At 44.8% G+C, this 21549-nt stretch overlaps 1 protein-coding gene across 2 annotated transcripts in view; it reads right to left on the bottom strand.

The window, feature by feature from the left end:
* The window catches only part of LOC144176035 (rifampicin phosphotransferase-like), a 241241-nt gene that overhangs the window by 79645 nt on the left and 140047 nt on the right, over positions 1–21549 (bottom strand). For both annotated transcript variants that reach the window (XM_077705142.1, XM_077705141.1), the window contains exons 23-25: positions 9305–9377; positions 7510–7614; positions 5687–5839 (exon numbers count right to left, since the gene is read on the bottom strand). In XM_077705142.1, the coding sequence (XP_077561268.1) occupies positions 5687–5839; positions 7510–7614; positions 9305–9377 (331 nt within the window). The remainder of the gene's footprint in view (positions 1–5686; positions 5840–7509; positions 7615–9304; positions 9378–21549) is intronic.

Raw genomic sequence — 21549 nt, 5'->3', positions numbered from 1 at the left:
CTACTTCATGGCCTCGGTCGCGTACCTTGGCAGCTCTGCTGGAGGTGTTGCTTGCCACTTCTGCTTCCATATTTCCCACTCCGCCTTGATCACTCTGAGATTTTTCGGTTCCATTTCCGCCATGTAGAATGCTACTGCCGGTTTTAACGACCCAAAGCTGCTGTCGGCGGTGCAATTCGGTAGCACGAGTTGAAGGCTCTTCAGCATGGCCCTGTGACCAGTAAAGCGCTCGGTCAATGCAGACTGCAGATCATCCAAATACGGAATGAAAGAAGTCCGTCTGCAATATGCTTGAGGAGGAGAGGAAGCATGCTTTTCTCTGTACTTTTGCGACCCGATTTTCCTGGGAATCTCTGGCTGAACGCCGAATCCTCTCGCCGTTGGTTCACATGAATGAAAAATGTCCTTGAACTGATCGTTGGCATCTTTTGTGAGGTAACTAAGCTGTTTCAGCACTAAGTCGATGTGCTCGAGGGCGATGCTCATGTCGACAAAATTGCCTTGCAGGTACTGGGACAAACAAAGCGTAAGACTCGAAAACCTTTCGCTCACTGCGAGAGAGACGAGAAAGTTGAAGCTGCACAGACGAGTGTGAAGTGCGGAAGCAGTCGTATTTCTCCCTGTTTCACTTTCCATAAGTACTTACAGCGACTGGAAAATGTAAGGCAGCACTTCACTGAAGAGAATCACAGCTTCGTGCCGCTCAAGCCACCTAGTCTCGCAGTACTTATGAAGGCGTGGAAATGCACGTGAACGAGACTCGAGGTGCTTCTTTAGAACGTCGGTTCTTTTCGAGGAGGTTCTGAAATATGTGCAAACTTCACCAATCGTTGCGAAAGCCTTTCCGATGTCGCTTATCTTAGATGCATCGTTCATCGTTTAGCAAATGCGAAGAGCAGTGCGTGTACACTGCTCTTCGGGCCTGCACTCCACGAAATGAACCACTCATGACGGCGGCTCCATCATAGCCTTGACCGCTCATGCTATGAAGATGTAAACCGAGGCGAACAAGCTCGGTCTTAAACGTTCCCGCCAGACCAATCCACTGAGATCTGAAACTGGTACGAAAGCGAGAAAATCTTCTTTGATGCCCATAGTTTCATGCACCACATACCGTACGCATAGGGAGAACTGTTCAGTTTGTGTCCCTTGAGTTGTACCATCGGCGAGAACGGAGAAAAATCCAGACTTGTTCACAGCTTGAACGATTCCATCTTGAATTTGCTTGCCTATTATCACAATTAGCTCATTTTGAATCGTTGGGCTTGTGTAGAGTGAATTTCCACCAGGCGTTTTTATGCGCTCAGCAAGAATCTGATCGCCTCCCATCGCCCTGTAGTGTAGGAGTGCTCTAAACTTTCCGTCGTTTTTTGCGGGTTCTTCTATAGCAAGTAAGCCAGAATCTGTCTCCCCTAAGCGCGATTTCTTGCCGGCCACAAAAAAGTACCGTTTCAATGACTGCATGCAGCATTGCCTAGTTTTTTCTGATTCGATCTGTGCTTGCTTGTTCAGCTGCAGACGAATGTTGTCCACTTTTCCGTGAGCCACTTCCAAAAATGACTGTGCAGCGATCGTTTTGTCTCTGTGGTACTTTGTTTTCGCGTGGTTTTCGAATACTTTAAGGGCATTTTTCCACTTCGTTAAGGGTGGAGTGACAAGGAACCGTGGAGTTTCATGGGAACCTTTTCCTGTTCCGGATTTCATAAAAAATAGGACGCAGGCATTGCAGAAGGCGCCTTTTTGGATTTCTGAGTAGGCGAGCCACTGGAAACGTTTCAGCCAGTTCAGCTGGAATTTTCTTTTCCCGTACTTTGACACGGAAACCTCGAAATCGTGTTTAGAACAATGTGTCCACGTGCTCGTGTGGACACGTTCTTTCGTGCCTCCGAGAAGGGTCGGGCAGCCTACGTATATTCCAATATCATTTTCTCTTGGCGGTTCATTCAGCTTCACGGGAAGGCTTTCTAACGACGACGATCCAGCGACTTTCTCGTTGTGGACTACCGCAGCTGTCGAATTGGTACCCGTCTCGTCCTCTTCGTATGACTTCCCAGGAAATGCATGCTAAAAAATATTACCGTTCATAACTAACAAATAAGCTGCTCAAGTACTCGTCAAATTGTACGTCTAAAACCTAGAATGTCTGTTAATTCCGGAAGCAAACTCGGCACAAGAAATGCTGATGCGTTGTATACGTGTTCTATTACGCTCTCGTACTACTGGAAAATTGCACAAATCTAGAAAGCTTACCTTCGGAAACATGTTGAAGTAGTTCATCAGTGATGAGCCTTGCCGCTTCTTTTTTGTGCTCATAATGACGAACGCAGAGAGCACCACACATAAGAGGGCAAACACGCGATATATTCTGGCCCAAACACGGGCTGAACTGCAATTGGCCTCCACTGCAAAAGACCTCGCCACTGAATTTGAGCCGGTGGCGCCCTGTGTCGCACCGTGTCGCATATTTTGCTTGGTGGGTTGGTGGGGGCACAGAGAGAGAGAGAGAGAGAGAGAGAGAACAACGTTGCTTAAGCTCAGGAATCAGGGGAAGGTGGAGGGGCGGGCCAGAAGGCCACCGCGATTTCCAGGGCCTGGGTGGTCACTGTTGCGAACCGGGGTAGCATGGTCCAAGTGGACCGCAGTTGGTGTCGTGTCGGAGCTCTCATGAGACCAAGTTGAGGGAGAAAGAAAACTTCATATAAAAGCATTTGCATTCTTGAGCAGCGTGCACAGGTAGTGGCGTAGTTCCGTCCATTTTCACCCGCTGTTATCAGGAACGCACCAATCACAAAAATCCATGGCGCTCACACTCTCGCCCACGCTCTCACACAGAGAGTGCATGTTTCCATCTCGCTCACGTGAAGGTCAGGTTGACTCTGGTGAGGCAATCTGCCTAAGGTCGAAGCCCTTCAGACCACCGATGTTGAAGCGTCGGGAGGACATCTGGGATCCCTTCTGTTATTCTGGCGTTGGCGGCTCGTTGAACAACGGCCTTTACAGAGTGATCAGCCACACGACAAAGTGCAGAAGAACGTTGTGCGGCACGTCGCGAAAGAAGCAGACAGGAACGCCAAGCCTGCCGCCAAAAGTGAGGCGCCGCGTGAAGCCTTTGTCCCCACCTCTTCGGAACGTTTCCGGTCAATAAGGTGGCATTCGGTGGCGCTTGGGTGGCCAAGAGTGCCGCCGAAAGCGGATTATGTCCAGCAGCAGTGGCACGGGTCGTCGACGCGTCATTGTGTAGATGACGGGATGTTCCTCGTCGATGAGGGGAGTGAGGGCAGGGGGCACTCGGTCGACGGCAGGCTTGGGTGGTAGACCCCAGGACGGCGAAGACGGCTTTCGCGACAGCACCTAGGCCTGGCTTGATGCTTCCGGGTCGCGCAGCGCCTGCTGCCAGATGGATTGGGAGGGAAGGGGTATACTGCGCCCTCGCACAGAGTGCAGTGCTCGTCGAGGGCGCCGCAGGCAGGGCATGTTTGGTGGTGAAATTAATGGTGTGGGTGGTTCGGGCGGGAGAGCCGCAGTGGCGGCAAAGTCGGTAGTGTAGCTCCCCTAGTCTGTTTATCGGGCGCCGACTGTCGTGTGCGGCTTCATGTGTTCTTTTCTGATGCTCCGGGTTGCTTACGTGGCGTAGGACACGGGCACGGAAAGATATGCTCAGTTTTGCACATGGTCACCTAGTGTACACAAATTTCTTGACGCAGCGGGTGCCGAAAGCCATGCTGCTGAAGAAAAAACCCCTCCCCCTACCCTCATAAAAATTTCAGGGGGAGAAAGCCTAGCCCCCCCCCCCCCCCTTTGGCTACTGGCCTGCCCAGGAGAGAGTTGAAAGACCACAATAATTGCACCATTCGGTCTCCTCGAGCATGTCCGTATGTCCTTCGGCTTGCGTAATGCCACCCAGACCTTTCAACGAGGCAGTGACGGGGTCACCTGTAGTTAGCATTGTCTCGGCCCGCTTTGACGACCTTTTGATCGATAGCTCATCCCCATCCGAGCATCACGCGCACATGAGAGCCCTTTCATTCGGCTTGGCGGATACCGGTTCGTAATAAATCCCAAGAAGTGTGTCTTCGGCGTGCAGACCGTCGAGTTCCTGGATGACCTGGTCACTCCACGGGGCAGCAGTGATCTCGATACGAAGGTGAAGGCAATCCAGGACTTTACGCAGCCCACCTCAATCAAGATCTGCGAGTATTCTCGGGCCTGCTAAACGTCTAGCGATGGTACATTCACAAGTGTGCTAAACTGCCCCAGCCTCTCACTGATCTGCCGGCCACCAACAGAGGACCTCGAAAGCCCAAACAAAAATGCTGCACTGTTGCAGTTACTATAAAGAATATAGAGGAAAAGGAAGAGATCATGAGCAGCTTTGCCCTGCGAAGGCTCTTTGCCATCGGCATACAGGTGACGTGAACTTTGGGTGAACCGTACCAGCTAATTTTATTCTTTTAGTTTTCACGGTGGCCATAACTACGAAAGACGCATTACATACGCGCACGCACTATTATTTTGACATTACACTGTTAAAAAATGGTGCCTATTGATGACTCATCTGCTCAAAATCAATATCCGAGGGATGAGAAGTGTGAGCTTGGCGTCGAAATTAGGTATTGATCTAGCAAACGATCTAGTGTCTATTATTAACTAGTTTACACAAGTTGCATATTCAAGTGATGAGACGTATATCATCTTGAGGTGCAAGTGATGTTTTTAACTGCCTGTGACTGTGGTGGTGACGGCATGCTACAATCACACACACCGGGACCTTCGTTTTCCTGCTCCTCGCGCTTGAAGAATACTTGGAGCGTGCGGAAATTTCCTTCCCATTCCCAAGTTTCATGAAAACATATGAAACTTTAGCCTTATCAGCTTCTCTTGCTACACAGGACTTGGAAGCAATAAGGAGGCTTATGCAAAAGCTCGAGCCGTCACCTCCCTGTGATTCCCCAACCTCATTGCCGCCCACGTCAGCTCGCGATAGTCACTTGTACTACTACAATAGGTGCACGTATTACTACCTCTCTAGCCTCTGGCATTCCCATCCTTCGGCGCATCTTCTCTCACCTACGGAAAGGAACGGCTCTGGAGGCTCCTAAAGCATAATCTCTGCCTAACTCCGTCATCGCATTCACCTCTATTCTCCTCTCCCAAATGCACATCATGCGGCGGCGAAGCCACCATGCGCTACCGCAGGAGGGCCTGCCCTGACGATACCCTACCCCCAATCACCACCTTGCAGCGATGGGAGGCCGCGCTGTGCTGCTCTCACCTGACAACGCCAATAGTCCTGGTAGACAGAGCCGGCAAGGTGACTGAGTAGCTGCGGCAGCTGACAAGCCGTATTGCCCAATAGGGCCATACACGAATGAAGATTTCTTACACTCTCTCTCTTTCTCTCTCTTTCTCTCTCTCTCCTCTATCTTCCATCTGAACCAAATTTAGCTCACTTGAAACAAATTGTCTGCTTTTTACTCGTTCAATTTAGAGTTACGCTCACATGGTGCGCTGTGACTTTAAACAACACTGTTAAACCAGCAGCTGAGGTAACAGATGAGTAGGGTGCGCACAAAATTGTTCGGGTGTTCATGCCCTTCTCATAGACAGACTTGTTATGATTATAATCATACGTGTTGTCCTATCACCGAAACCTGCGCCTTATTTATGTGCTTTTATTTGGACGTACCTTTAAAAAGTAGTACGCTTGAAGAGGAATCTTTCGTTTGTCACCAAGCCTGACCCTTTTCACACCAGCGTCCACTTCTTCGGTCACATCACGGCCCAGGGTGCTAAACATCAGCGCCTTGTCGATTAGAGTGGCGCCGGCGTTCCGCTGGCCCTGCGGAGAGGAGGGAACGCTTTTCGTGACCATATCCTTGGTGGGCTAGGAAAACGCTCAAACTGTATTCTTTTCGTCTGTGCGCGAATTGCCTGAATGAGGCATCAAAAAAGTTTTAGCTGGTTACCTCAGCCACCGGTCGGTGGCTGAGGTAACCAGCTGGCTGAGGCTGAGACTGGTTGGACTACCCTACAATGTTGTTCGCTGATCACCAATGTTCTCGATCTAATTCGACGGTACTAGAAAGAAAAGCGGTCAGAGATAAATTTATGCTTCGGCTTTCTATGCTTGGGCGAAATTTCTGGTACGTGCTGTGGCCTCGCGGGCCACCAGTGGTCTTTTGTTTTTTGCTTTGTGGACCCGTGTCCAATAACCGCACAAGAATGCATGTACTTACCTGTTTCGTCCATAAAATAGCCGTTCTAGCCTGGAATGCCGGTTTCTATACTGAAGTGGTAGAATAGCAGGGCGAGAGACCCGTCGCCGGAAATTTCGTCCATATTGCGGGGTGTCCATATTAAAGGGGTCCATTATAACAAGACATGACTGTATAAAGTTGGTTCATTGCGCATGCATGTATGTAGGTATAAATATACCATGCTAGCCTTCGCTAACAAGTAGTTGGATGTGTAGCGCCTGTCGGGGCCCCGCTCATTGTGGTTCGCTTTAGCGCTATTGACCGTGTTTTTAGAAATGCTCCGAGCAATAATTTTTTTAACGCGAGGCTGTTTAGCAATTGTTACAGTTTGGTGTCCGCAGTTAAAAGTACCAAGAAAATGCCGACCGAACGAGAGCGCGTGCCTCCAGGCGACCGCTCAGAGCCCCCGGCGCAAGCTTGTCGAGCCAAGTATACCCACTGAGGGAGACTGGCCAAGATTGGCAAAAAAAAATCACTCCAGCGTTCAGGGTAATTGTGCAACACTTGCTTGGAACGAGCAAGGCACGTTTTAACGTACGCTCCTTGAAGGTTATGACCAATGATTACCACTTCCTAAAAAATAAAGGAAGCTCACACTTGTAGCAACAATGATGGAGTAAAGGTCGTAGCGGCAGCTAAGAAGAAGCAAGTCGGCTGCGACCGGGGTCATGAAGGTTGCGTACGGCTTCACTTTTACGCTTTAGTGTGAGCTTCCTTCATTTTTGTAAATATAAAAGGAGCCTCTGAACTTATCGCAAGACGATTCTCGCGTAACTTCCCTCCATCCAGGAAAAGCTGGGAAGTTCCATGAGCTCCCGCAAACTATATACCGCACACAAATGCTACGTAATCTGCTTCGTTCTATATAAACAAGCTTGGAGTCAGAATGGTATTTGTAGAATTAGCGTCCATTCGCCGTTTTTCCCTGTATCGTCGTTGATTAATTGTGTTGTCTTGATCCGTATAAAATAGGATGTACAATTGATTTTTTATTTTTTATTTATACTTATTTATTTATTTTTTATATACTTTATTGATTTATTATTAATATTTATTTTTATTTTATTTATCAGTTATTTATTTTTATTTATACTCACTTTATTGTGTTTTTCTGTATGACACAAGTTCGCGTATTTAAAATGTGTACCCGATTTTACTTCTTCTTCTTCGCTAAGTAAATACAAGTATATGAAGCCTGAAGAGATGTTTCGCTTTTTGTAAGGTTTATGCTTCTTGGACTCAGACAACTTACATCGGACAACCACATGAAGTAGTTGTAGCGCTGGAGCGGCAACCATATGGGGCAGTACTGGGTGGGATCCGGGCTGTAGATGAGAGACAGCTTGTTGCCCATCTCCTGCGAGAAGTTAATAGGGCACGCCATATAGCAACTCGCTCTCTGCGCTTTCACTCCCATAAATGCGCGAGAACAAAAATGAATATTTACTCCGCTAAATTGAATACGCTTTTTTCTATCACGTGAATTCCTGCTCATGGGCATCAATTAGACATGACATTGAATCTAATTTCCAGATATTCTTGCCAGATATTTTTGAGCGTTGTAACTATTTCTTTATACTTGATATAGACAAGTTTCAAATATATTTGTACGCAGTAGTGGATATATCAATAGGCTGCCGATTTCATTCCAGTTTTTTGCAGTCTTAAAGATGTTTAGGAACAAGAAGAATATATTTATGCTTTTTGCCAATGTTAGGACATTGAAAAACTGCTTAAGGCCTTTATGTACAATCTTCGGTTCTAAAGTTTTCTGTGATTAGACATTAACACCCAGGGAACCAAAAGATACGACAGGCATCTAGCTATTTATTAAAATTTTAGAAGGGAGTTTGTAGGAACCGCAAAACCTACTTTGAAAGTTTTGTTTTGAAAATCGTCCTTATTTGTTATAGGTACGTGCTCCCTGCTTTGAATTCTGCCTGACGATAGAGTTAAAACGTGTATGTTTAAATTTAAATTTAAATGACATTGATGTTTAAATTCATAATAATCAAAAAATCAGTAAGGGAAATCTGCATCCGTGTACCCTGGATGCGAAATAGGGAAATAACTTATCACGCGCAAGCATCGTAAGACATTTGCGAAATACCGTCCAACTAATTTACACGAGTAATTGCAAAATTTCTAAAATTTCTTATATTTATTTCTGTGCAAATAAAATGAACTCGTTCCACTTGCGTGATTAAAAATTTTAAGCGAGATTTAGGTGTTTAATTTACTTCCATGCCGGGATAAGATATACGAAATTTTCTTTCGTATGTGTGTAGCAGTAATTCGTTGAATGAAACCGTATTCGACAACTTTGCGACCGCAGAGACATTGAGAGATCTATGTCTGAGGGTGTTTTATGCGCTTAGGGTGGACTGTGAAAGCAAACGCAACCTTAGTAAGAAAGAATCATATAAATGTAATAATAGTTGGCACGTGCTGTAGCACTTTCACATCTCTGGACCAAATGGTTCTGGCTGGCCGTTGATGAACCAGTCGCTCATTCCAACGTATTCTTATTATTATACAATATCATGTTTGCCTTTATTTTCAGTTCTTGAATGCGCTGGTGTACAGTGCCCCAAAAAGTAAACGGAGAACGTCTTCGTTAAATTAGAATAACTTCTGTTTTATGCGGCTGCAAGCATGAATAGAATATGTGCAGCCCGATTTTATTCTAGAATGATTTTCTTTAAAAGTCACTTAGAGGTCCCTGGCTAGGGAGAAGGCGAAGAAATTCCCTCAAAATTTTGCACCCGCGCTACGTTTAATTTTTGGGGCACCTGTACATGACAGCACAATGAGGTGACGTTCTCTTTCAAGCTTAAATGCCCCAGAATGAAGGTTGGAGCTTTAATACTTTGCTCTCCAACTGATGACAACTTTTTTTCAAGTAGCATTAGTTCGAAGATGAAAACATCTGGCTCCGCGTTCACGAGAGCCTGCCTCTTCTATTTATGCCCGTGTAACAACAGTTGGAACTGGTAAACTCACTAGAGATTTACTTTTAAGCCTGAGAAGAGAAAGGGAAGAGGTACCCGGCAGTAACAGTCGAAGCAGACCCGTATGAAGGTCAGGCTCAGCGGCGATGTTGCTCCAGGAAGCACTTCCCTGCAAGAGTTATTGGAGCGTTGATTAAGCACAACACGCTTGGAAATTTCAGGGTCGTTGCCAACGTGCCACAGATTACCGACCCCTTGCGGTAACAAGTCCCGTTGTTAAAGACGATGGTCCTTATTTGGCTACTTAGAAAACTTGGGTCTGTCCGTGTGGTGTCTGTCGTTCGATACATCCACTGAACCAAAAATTAACAGAATTCTTTCCCGATAGGGTTATATCGACAAAACAATTGCAAAACTACTACATCTGGTAGCATACTTCATACTCTGAACATTGTTCAGAAAAAAAAAATAACATTACAGATATTTGAGGCAGAACGTTAATATATTGGCACTAGCAGTGTTCTTTTATTAAAAGAATACGTGACCGCAATTTCGCCGGTAGCAAACAAAACGAACGCGTTCAAAACAACATCTTATCCAGAGATTGAGAAAGGGCTCGTGTTGCAGTCCTCTGCTCAGTAACAAAAGTTTCCAGCAGATAGAGCTCCAGCATTGCGAACGCGGAAAAATTCTACTGAATGCAGCGAACCGGCGTCGTATTTATTAAGCTGAAGTTGAAGTTTATTCATCAAAAGTAAACGGTTACAAAAGAAGTTTACAGACAAGGGTCCCGAAGTCAGCGACTGCACTGGGACCCTCGATGATAAAGTACATGAAAAACGTTACAGAAGCAGCAGTGGAAGCGAAAACAAGTATAATAAAACCTTAGTGAAGAAAACAGATGAACAAAAAACATGTAGTGCATGGTTTTCATATAGAATTTACTAAAATATTAAGCTATGCACATAAAAACGGCATTCAAAAAGCAAATTATCATAATACACAATTAAAAACTAACGGTTTTCACAAAAAACTACTGTGCAAACAAATGACGAAAGTCAAAACAGCAAAACCAAGAAATTAGGAAACATATCACGTTAGAAGAAGATGTTTTAGAGATTTTTTAAAAGCTGTGATAGAATGTGAACACTTAATATTAAGTGGTAGGCGTTTCCACAGATTATTGCCGGCAAAATGAAATGTTTGCTGGCTATAATTAATTTTTACCTTAGGTAACAACAAGTTCTTATTCAAGGCAAATCTAATAGTATTATGATTCACTAAATTACCTAAGTCCAGAACTTCAAAACATAATTGGTTGTTGAGTAGTTTGAAAAAAAAAAACAACCTAAGTAATACTCGAACAATGCTGTGACAGATTTTCACGGAGTAGAGGTGATGCACTTGAATGGCGAGGGCTGCTAGTAATGATACGGATAGCTTGATTTTGAATGTGCTGAATGGATGATAGGTGGGTGTGATATGTGTTACCCTAAGCAGTGATTCCATAGTTGATATGACTGTGACTGAAAGCGAAGTAAAGTGATAACAAAGCTTTGGTTGGAAAGAACGGTCGTGCCTTCAGCAATGCCCGGATGCCAAATGCCATTTTTTTCTGATATGATCGACGTGAGAAGTGAACTTGAGAAGTGAAGTGTCAAGAATTATACCAAGAAATTGGACGCAGTAGCATGATACAATCCGATTAGAGCCAAGTTTTAATTCTGGCAACATACCTAACACTTTCTGGTGGCTTCTAAAGATCATAAATTTAGTCTTAGTAGGATTAATAATTAAATTATTTCTGCAACACCGCTCAGTCACATCTGTTAAAGCAGCGTTTAATTTTATCAGTTAGGGATACTATAGATGTGTCTGATAATGTTATTGTGGGATCGTCAGCATATAAAAGACAGTTGTATCGGTGTAAAAAGTTGGGTAAGTCATTGATATAAATATTAAACAATAAGGGACCGAGAATGGAACCCTGCGGGACACCTTGGTTAATAGTTTTACAACCGGAGAACGAGCCAGCTGCAGCTACCACGTATTGCCTATCAACCAAGTAATTTTTTAATAGTAATTCCAGTAATTTTTGCTGGACCGGTTATAAAATATGCTTCGAGTTTCATGAATAAAATTTTGTGATTGATGGTATAGAAAGCTTTTGTGAAGTCTAAGAATACTGAGCCAATTTATTTACCAGAATCAATGGATTTTTTAATAAAATCGGTTAAGGTTACTAAAGCCAAGCTAGCGGAACTTCCAACACGAAGACCGAACTGTGAATTATCTATTGCGTTACATTTTCTTCGATAGTTAGTGGAGCGTTTTGCAAGTAACTGTTAGATAATCTTGCGCAAACTGGAAAGGATTGAAATTGGTCTATAGTTGTTAATATACTCCTTGTTACCTTTCTTAAATACTGGAACAACCTTGGCCCTCTTTAAGTTTTAGGAAAAATTCCAGACGTAAAAATAGTATTACTTATGATACTTATTGTTTCAGAAACGATGTGAGCAACAAGTTCTAAATGACGCATCGAAATGTTATCCAAACCGGGAATGGCATTTTTGAGGTTACAAATCGTTAAGTACACTTCATTGGCAGTAACGGGGTACAGATAAAACGAGTGTGGGGAGCGTGGTAGGGATTGCTGATCAGTAGTGGTAATGCTTGGGGTTAATAGCGAGAAAAAGTTGCTGATAGCGTTAGCAAAGTCGGATGGCTGAAAAAAGACTGTGCCGTTAAAGTTAATTTTCTGAAAATGATTACGCGAGGACAGTGTATTTAAAAATTCACCGATTAGTTTCCATTGTTTTTGAGGGTTATAGCTATTATTCGTAAATTCGGTTTCATAATATTGCCTTTTAGCAAGCTTAAGTAAATTACTGAGAGTATTAGTATATTTTTTATAACGTTGGGCTAAAGCAGTGTTAAAAGGTTGACGTTTTGTTTTCCGGTAAAGGTCATCTATTTTGCGTAAACTGGTCAGTAAGGCATTCGTCATCCAAGGATTGCATGCGTGTTTGTACTGTTTTTTACATTTAACAGTTGTTGTGCTCAACGATACAGCCTTCAAAAACAATGTACAGAATTCATCGAGAGCCTTCACAGGGTCATTAGCGGTATTAACACGAGACCAGTCAGTACTAAGAATGGTATCAGAAAATGCGTGTTTAGAAAAAAAAACAGAAGTAAAAAAGGATTTATCAGGGAGTGAAGCTGAACGATCTAATGAAACAAAAATGGGATAATGGTCAATACACCAGATACTGGAGTCGGGATTAGATTAGATAATGCGTGATCTAGAAGTGTTTGAGAACCCCTAGGGCTGCATCTTGTGTAGGTGTTAATCAGGAATTCGAGTTCATAGCCAGAGAAGCAATCAGTGTAGTCAGTATATACCTTAGCACTTGTATCGAGAAGGTTAATGTTTATGTCACCTAATATCAAAACGTTTTATTTTCGGATGATAGCTTGTTAAGAATGGTATCAAGAGCATGAAGAAATTCAGGAACGGAAGACGACGGGCAACGATAGACTGAGCCATGAACGAAATTTTTACGATTATGTGCAAGTAAAGGATCTTCTATTTCTAACCAAACAGTTTCGCAGTTGCTAATATTGAACGATAGATATTGCCTGCGGGTGTAAACGATGGTGGGATCAAGGAAACAGCAGCCCCTCCGTAGCTATCCGAGGGTCGATTACAGTATTCAGCCTGATAAGATGAAAACACATGCAAGTTATTATCGCTATCAGAAAGCCGCGCTACGGGAGAAAAGCGTGAGAAGTGGGCAGGAGAGAGAGGAGAGGCAGTTACGTTGCCGGGGCCGCAGATCCTCTTTCGACGACACGTCCAGTGAAGCGACCAGATAGGTGGCCATCTTTTTCTAACCACAAAAAAAAATTCTGCACCTTCCAGCGTGCGTTATTACTTTTCTACATGTCACGGACGCTGCCAGCGCGGTGGGGCAGTGACTTAGCCAGTGTGAACAAGAGCTCTAATTTGATGTGCAGCGCTCACTCCTGAGTGTTGCATTTCGCTGAGGCAGGGCTCAACGGCAGCGATAGGAAGCCTATGCGTCGGCAGCGCCAACAGCGTATCAGAAAAATAACCCGCCATCGCCGAGCGGAAAACAGCGTGCGCTGCTATGGCGTCATCTCTCAGCGCGTCGCCACGGCGCAGCATGTCTCACTGCCCCACTACTCCCTCGCACTTTCGCCACGCTCTCCTCCTTAGTTTTATTTCTGCCTTCGCCGTCTCGTTCACTCGCTCGGTTACAAGAACATCGGCGCCCTGAAACCACAGTAGCGGGCGCTAAAGTGCGGCGCACTTAAAGGCACGGAACACGACAGAAGCAGGCAAGATAATTGCTAGTCTTGTCGGCTTCTTTTAAATGCGGAGCAGTTTGGGGGCCTGGCTTGTCGCCGTAGCCAACCTGTACACAGAACACACAGACCGTATTTTGGCTGAAATACGTCCTTGAAACTCCTCACGGCAGGAGGCTTTCACCCACGTTCGGATGTACGGGGGCGGAAAAACTACCAGTTTATTCCGGAGGTCAAGAGCCGTCGTAAGTGGGCGCATTTACCACGATTGTAACTCCCCCTAAAAACGGAGTATCTGGCTGTGAATACTACGTTTCTCCTAATGGGAGTATGAGAAACTCTCAAGCCTCCTTCTTCTCCTCCTCTATTCCTCCTTACAAAATGGCTGGCAGTTGGTGCCGTGTGTCGTGTGAGCTCTTGCGTCGCCGAAATTTTTTTCTCGACGTGAACTTGCGGCCGCACAAATGGATGCGAGATGCTTCCCGCGAACTGACACTCGTTGCGAACATTGTGGAACCAACCTGGATTAACGTGCGACGCACTGCAACGCTTCCTCCGAGTGAACGACATTCGAGCTGACGGAGCGCGACAGCGAACCAATGCGGGGCCTAAATGCAGGGGCCGCAAACGGGGAGTGGCTCGTCGTTGATAACAATGTTGTCCCGCCTCTGCGAGCCGGTTCAAGGTAAGCATTGCACTTTTTTTGTTGTAACCAACATTTTCGGCGACTTTTGGGTGACCGGTGTCCCCTGTAGTGTCACATTAACCTCATTGTTTCCCGTGTCACTGTGCCGGTGATTCTCTGAGTGTCGAGGCGAGCATAGCGAGAGAGAGAGAGGGCGCCATCTCCGGAACGTCATTGCGGAGGCCGAACGGTGTGAGAGCAATGCGAATGCCACCAGTCTCAGCTTTTTTTCTGTGCGCGGGTCGCGAGCAGAATGAAAAGTTTCCGCACTGGGAAGAGCGGTGGAAAAGTAGCTAGGAAGGTTAGGTATTTTTGTTACGATGTATCCGTGGCTGGAGAACTTGAGGGAGAACCTGAAGTTCGCGGGAGAACCTCTGCGAGCGCCGCAGAGCCGATTTTCTTGAGAAGTATGAGGGGCGCCCCCCGCGCCTCGTACGTGGTGGTTGCCCGCCGCGTGCACCTGGCAACCGCATTGGTTTCACCGGGGAGGACGAGAGTCGGGACGTCGTAGGGGGAGGTCGACACATGCAGCTCGCCATGCGCTAGGCGGGTGGATATTGAACCATCAGGGGCCATTTGCGGGAGCATTCTGTGGGGTCGGCGGAAGTCTGTTTTGTTTGGCAGCGCTGGAAAACGTGTACATTTAGCGGAAGCGTCACACCGACGGAAATCTTTTCGCAACTTTAGGGGAAGAGAGGGAGAAGTGCGAGGGGGGGGGGGTGCAAAACCACTGACATTACACAGCACAAGTGGGAAAGAGGGCGATTGAAAAACACTTTGCGATGTTGGTTGCTACAAGGTTTGCATTCCGTTTCGGAAAACGCTTCGTCTTGACCTCCATGGTCTTGACCAGCTGGTCAGCGAAGGTGTCTTTGATGAAAGTGAAACTTTGCATAGCATTAAATAAAAATTCAGACACTACAGAGCTTTGAGCACAGAGTGACGAGTGCCGCGTCATTACTATGCCGTTTTTTTTTAAAGCAAAGCTTTTTACCTCTACCTCCCAAGGGTTCTCTCGCGACCGTTGGCGTTATCAGAAAACTCTCGGTAACAAATGAAAGAATTTACTGGCACCGTCACGAATCGAACCTGGAACTAATCTATTAGTTCTAGTTTTGATTTCTGTCTTTGTTTCTCTAGTAACAAAGCCAGAGCCCGTTCTTTACCGATCTAGCTACGAGCCCACGGGAAGACGGGGAAGGCAAGTGGTGCACTCACCAAGCACATATCCGGATTTAATCCCCGCATTCTCGCTGAATGCCACGCGATAGCGATTGAAGGAAGCTCACACCAACCCATGGCCTCTCACTTCTAGTACCCCAATGTGATAAAGCCTGTGGCTTCCAGTGTTCACATAAAAAATCTCAGCTCCTTGTCGTCCGCCTGACGCAAAACGACACCTCAAGGAACACATTCAAATACTCCTTGATGGACAGGCGATCACTCCAAGCCCCAGCATGAAGATCCTGGGCCTAGATCTTCAGGCCAGCAGCAAGAGTGACCTATCCTTGCAGCCCCACAAACAAAGCACCAAGAAAATTATACACATGATCACGCGAGTTGCCACCAAGAAGCCAGGCCACCAGGAAACCGATAGCCTTCAATTAGTTCAAGCTTTTTCCCCTAGAGAATCACTTACATCAACCCCCTGTCTTCTTCTCGGCAAGGAAAACATAAAGATGCTTTATATAATGATTAGAAAGGCGGTTTAGCAAGCCATTCGTCTTCCCAAGAGTGAGTCCACAAAGAGGCTGCTTAGCACGGTGCTCTACAACACGGCGGAAGAGCTGATAGAGAGCAATCTTTCTATCCAGAAGCTCCGAATGAGCAGAACTGCGGCGGTTCGCGGCATTCTTCACCAGATTGGCTGGGCAGCACAGGATGTCACACCGCTTGATGTACTCCTCGACTTTTGGCGACAAGAACTAAACATGCTCCCTTTTCTTAGAAATATGAACCCCTCACTCGACGACGGTCACCGACAAGCACGGGCTCAAGCGCTCAACACCACCCTCGCTTGGATCAAGCAGTTATCTTCACAGACGCCTCCCAACATCGAGGGCAGCAGTCCGACATCGTCGTGGCTACCTCCAGAACCAACCTCCTTGCTTGTGCCTCACTCAAGACCGAAGACATGACGGCCGCTGAAGGGGCAGCCATCGCCTCGGCTCTCGCTAAACCAGTGGTTTGTAAGGTAGTCACCTATTCCCATCAAGTCTACCGGAATAATCAGTCGGGTTTGGTGTGCCAACCTGCACTGCGTGTGCTAAAAAACACTCCCCAAATGGTTCTATTCAGCTCACCTGGACACCCCTCACACTTCCATGGAGGGCAACGAATACGCCTACTTTTATTTCCCGTGCAATGGAGCTGCACGAGGACAGTCACCCGCTTGTCTCGTTCAGGGACATAACCCAGCATTATCGCCTTCTGAAACAGACCCTTCCTTCGCTTTACCCTGACGCTTCCATAGAAGAGCAAACTACCATACGGTTCATACAATCCGGCTCCTTGTGATACCCGACGTGTCTTCACTTAATGCACCCGAATCGCTACGACGCTGAATGTAAATTTTGCTCAGAAGTAGGAACACTCTGCCACATAATCGGGGTTAGCCCTCAGCACCTTCCTCTCTTTCCGTCAACTACCGAGCAAGAGCAATGCGAGATGCTGCTGTCCAGCCTCTCTCTGCCCACCCGGCTTCAGCTGGTGGAAAGAGCACAGGCGGCGTGGAGTGCAAGTGGGCTACAGTGGAGAAGGCGCCACTACACTGGGCCGCACTCTGGGGTGTTCAGAAATCTGAATAGAAGTATTTCCTCCTCTTCCGGCTCCACCCCCTGCTCCTCCTTCATCTCTGCCGCCGATCTCGTCGCCTCCGATCTCGTCGCCTCCGTCCGCGACGCCTCCGTCCATGCGTTATCTAACCTATCACCCCAACTTTTTTAAGCCGTCCTTGATACAGACATCACCCATCATTTTCCTATTTTGCTTATTTTTGACGCGGACGTGCCTGAATAATGCAGTTCTCACTTTACACCCGTATTTGATTCAGTAAAATTTAGAGACGCTATATGGGCGACTGACTGCTGTACAATTAACACTTTGGATCATGCAGAAGTGGCACTGCAGCAGTTTTCTTATGCATTTTCAAAAGCTGTGTCATCTAGCACAACTACGGTTAAATGTAAAAAGAGGTTCAGCTACCCTACTAATCCTTGGATTACTAATGGTCTAAGAAAGCATGCGAAAGAAAGATAACCTCTACAAAAAAAAAAAAAACCAAAAAGGAACCCTTCAATTGAAATTCAGCTAAGCGATACAAGAAATACTGCTCCCTCATAAAGATTCTTTTAAAACAGGCAAAAAAAACGTAATTATGAGAATGAATTTGCTAAACCCGAAAATAACCCCAAAAAACAATAAAATCTGTTTAAAAATTTTCTTAACACGACTATAGTTAATGAAAAAATACGAAAATACGAAAAAACCCACAATGGAATAAACTTAAATTAGTCCACTGACATTGCCGAAGCTTTTTGCAATTATTTTTCTTTGGTCTATAACAATACCTCACAGTCTGTGAATGCGCAACTTGGTATACGCCGGGCTAGCCAATCTTTCTTTTTATTCCCTGCTACGCCAGAAGTGCTGTTTACGCTGGGGTGCACTCAAAAACAGGAGCCCAGGCCTAGATAACATTTCTATTCGCCATTTGAAGTTAGTTGCCAATTGAATTGTAAATACACTCAGCCATATAGTAAATCTTGTAGTTAGATCTGGAACTTTTCCATCATCTCTAAAGAAAGCGAAAGTGATAGCCATTTTCAAAAAAGGCGATCGATTATAATATCTAATTACCGCCCCATTTTCATTCTCTCTTGTCTAAGTAGACTATTTTCCAGCTATTTTCAGCTATTTTCCAAACGTCGCATGAGCTACCTCACTAAGTTTAATATACTTAACCCCTGTCAATTCGGTTTCTGGTCTGGACGCTGCACTAACCTAGCTTTGCTTTCGTTAACTGACTTTATTAAGAAATCAATTCACTCTGAAAATTTTGTGGGTTTAGTTTTCTTAGACTTTACTAAAGCCTTTGATACCATTAATCACCAGATCTTGTTTAATAAATTAGAAGCCTATGGCATAACCGGACCTGCATTACTATTTTTGAAAAGTTACTTATTAAACAGACAATATACTGTATAAGTTGCTGATGCTTTCTCTGACACAAGAACTTTTAATCAAGGCGTACCCCAGGGATCAATCTTAGGTCCTTTACTTTTTCTTTTATATATTAATGACTTTCCAGATTGCGTTAATTCCTCTCACTGCGTCTTGTATGCGGACGACACAACCATATCATTATCTAATAAATCAATAATTTCCCTCACCTCTAACTAGAATGCAGTGCTTACCAATGTTGTAAACTGGTGTCATGACAATTACCTAATTTCTAACCCGGATAAAACTAAATGTATGGTGTTCAGGTCATGTCAGAAAACTATCAGTATTTTTCAGGAAATAAAACTTGGGCCTCATTTAATTGCGCCATGTGACAGAGTTAGATTCCTTGGCATTCATCTAGACCCTAGCCTTGCATATAAATCTCACTTTTCCAAACTCAAGCAAAAAACCGCTTTCGGCATTCGTGCTTTAATCAAGGCTCGCAGATTTTTCCCTCATCATGCTTTGCTGTCTTTACATTTTGCTCTTGTTCACAGTCACTTCCATTATGGCATAGTGTCATGGGACAACGCTTGCTCTTCTCACGTTTGATCGGTTCAACACATTCAAAATCAATGTATTCGCATTATAACGTTTAGTTCATGTCGTTCCTCTGCTTCAGGTCAACTACGTCAGAATAACATACTATCAAATAATGCAGTATTTTATTACAACTTGGGAATATTTTTTACAAATTATTGCACCGTTACCATTCACATGATTTCATTGATCTTGTTAGTTTAAGAAGCAAAAGCTTCACTAGGTTTTCAAGTAGTAGCAATTTCTTATTACCAACGGTTCGCACTAATTACGGTAAGACAACCTCTTGTTTCGCAGCTGTCACATTGTGCAATAATTTGCCGGTCACGGTCAAATCATCGTCATCTATTACGTGCTTTAAAAAAATCTTAGAGAGATTCTTTTGATTTAATTATGATCCTGTTTTGTTCGTATTTATGATTGTTGTTCTCTTATGTTGTCTTATGCTTTTATTTCCTTCGTGTTATCTTCGAATTGTTTGTATAACATTTGGTATTTATTTTAGGCTTACTTTTTGAGTGTATGGACATTATAGATTTACTGCACTTGCCTTTTATACTGCTTTGATTATATGATGAGCTCTCACACCCATTTGCTGCTTTTACGAAATGTTTGTGCATTCATAATTCAGGGTCCCCTTACAGTCTGTTGTTGACTCTGGGACCCTCGTCTGCATATCGTCATGTTTGCACTCTTTTTTTATGAAATAAACTCCCCCTCCCCCCCCCCCCCTTAAAAAACTTGAGTTCGTTCAACACCGGGTTTGAGTTTTATTTTATAACAAAAGAGTTTCCAATCATGTGCTACAGCAATACAGCTCAATCAGCCACCGTTCATGCATCATGCATTATTTTAACCTTACCGTGAATATCTCTTTGAAGTGTGTGGTTAAATGCATTTCACTTCTCTATTTGTAGAGCGAATTTAAGCGACGTCGCATGGGTAATCGTTGTGGGTGCCGTTTGCAGCTTTGCTTTCCAACCCCATTCAGAGGGTGGATTGGCGCTAATTTTTTTTTTTCAGATCGGCCGTACAACGAGCGCTTTAAGTGTTGAAGTAGAATTAAAAAGATCTGTTATCCCTGTAATGCCGATGCTTCCGTGGCGTCGTGGGAAACATGCCAAGATGCGGAGACAAAGTCAGTGTTTCTGCAGTAAGTGAAATCGAACAGCGCAAATATGAATGCCTGGCGGACTTCATTGTTTCAAATGGCTGACAATTCTTTTTCTGTTGAAGAGAGCTGTAGTAGTTAAAGTTCTCAGCAAGATACCTTTTATTCTTGATGTACGTCTTTTAGTGATTGAGCGTTTTAATATTGTGTGGTTATTTATGTGTATAAAAGCATGTTTGTCTGTATGCAATTCCTATGCAATAAATTGTCTGTGTGCAGAAAACAGACCTTTCACGTTTTGCTATTGAGATGTTGGGAAAAAATAGTAATTATGCACAAAGCGGTTGCTCAACTCTCATAAAATGAAATAAATACGACTTATGAGCCTTATAACAGCTGCCAAATGCAGTCACTAATTACCCCACAGTGGTTTCAATTAAACACCTTAAGGACAGCAAAAATACTCCGCATGCAGCTGAACAGCACTTACAAAGCGCCTCCGCAAAACTCCAAGTGGGAGAAAATAATATACGCCCAATGCTCACTTTTAAAACACCCATTTTAGTGGCAGTAAATCCTTACTCCCATATCCAATAAATAAACTGCGGAAATACTGGGAGTATGGCAATACTTCCATTGGAAGGGTAATTGGATACTCCGACTTGGGATTTAGTTATGCAACGAGCCGTTTACTCCCATTCCGGCTTATTTGTGTTCTGTGTCCATGGGGTCACGGTATCTAGCAGACGTAGTCACGCGGCGTAGCACACACAAACCTAGGCTTAGAAACGACCGCCGTCTCCGCTCGTCTGCATCGAACCTGGCTCACCCGCGTACGAAGCCGACGTCAGTCCCGTCTTGCCAAAGAGGCACACAGCGCCCAAACGCGAAGCGTTGAGGTTTATCTTGCGCTGCACCGGTGCCACGGAGGCTGCCGCAGCGAGGCCGCAAATAATTGTACAATAATATGAAATAAGAAAAAACAATGCCTGTAATGGAACCGAAATAGCTACGCAGGAAGAAGATACATCGTTGCCGTGCGCACACGAAGGATGGAATACCCGCCAAGCCTGCGTGGATATAACGGAAAAGCGATTTCGAAGTGGCACGCTGTTAGTCGCGGTCACTTCCATGCTGGAGCCTCTAGCCGCTTACGGCCGACTATTGCATGAGGGTTCCTACCTATTCGATATAATTATAAGTAGTGGCTTTCGTGAACGTAGGAAGGCCCTAATTATTCAAGATTTATACTAATACAACGAATACAAGTGCTAACTTTATGACCAATATCCAAGCACGACATGGACCTCAGATGGTCAATGGCAACGTTGAACTTATGCCACCCTTCCACACTGGCAATTTCATTCCTATTAGAAAAGGACAACTGGATAGTGTGCTGTAAGAACCATTGTCCTTCAATAATCGCACACATCAGTTTTCGCTGTA

Source organism: Haemaphysalis longicornis, unplaced genomic scaffold, assembly GCF_048455015.1.
Source record: "Haemaphysalis longicornis isolate Haplotype H1 unplaced genomic scaffold, Haemaphysalis longicornis Haplotype H1 scaffold_3, whole genome shotgun sequence".
Lineage (NCBI taxonomy): Eukaryota > Metazoa > Arthropoda > Arachnida > Ixodida > Ixodidae > Haemaphysalis > Haemaphysalis longicornis.
Note: the sequence above shows the minus strand (reverse complement) of the source record. Positions and strands in the feature narration are given on the sequence as shown.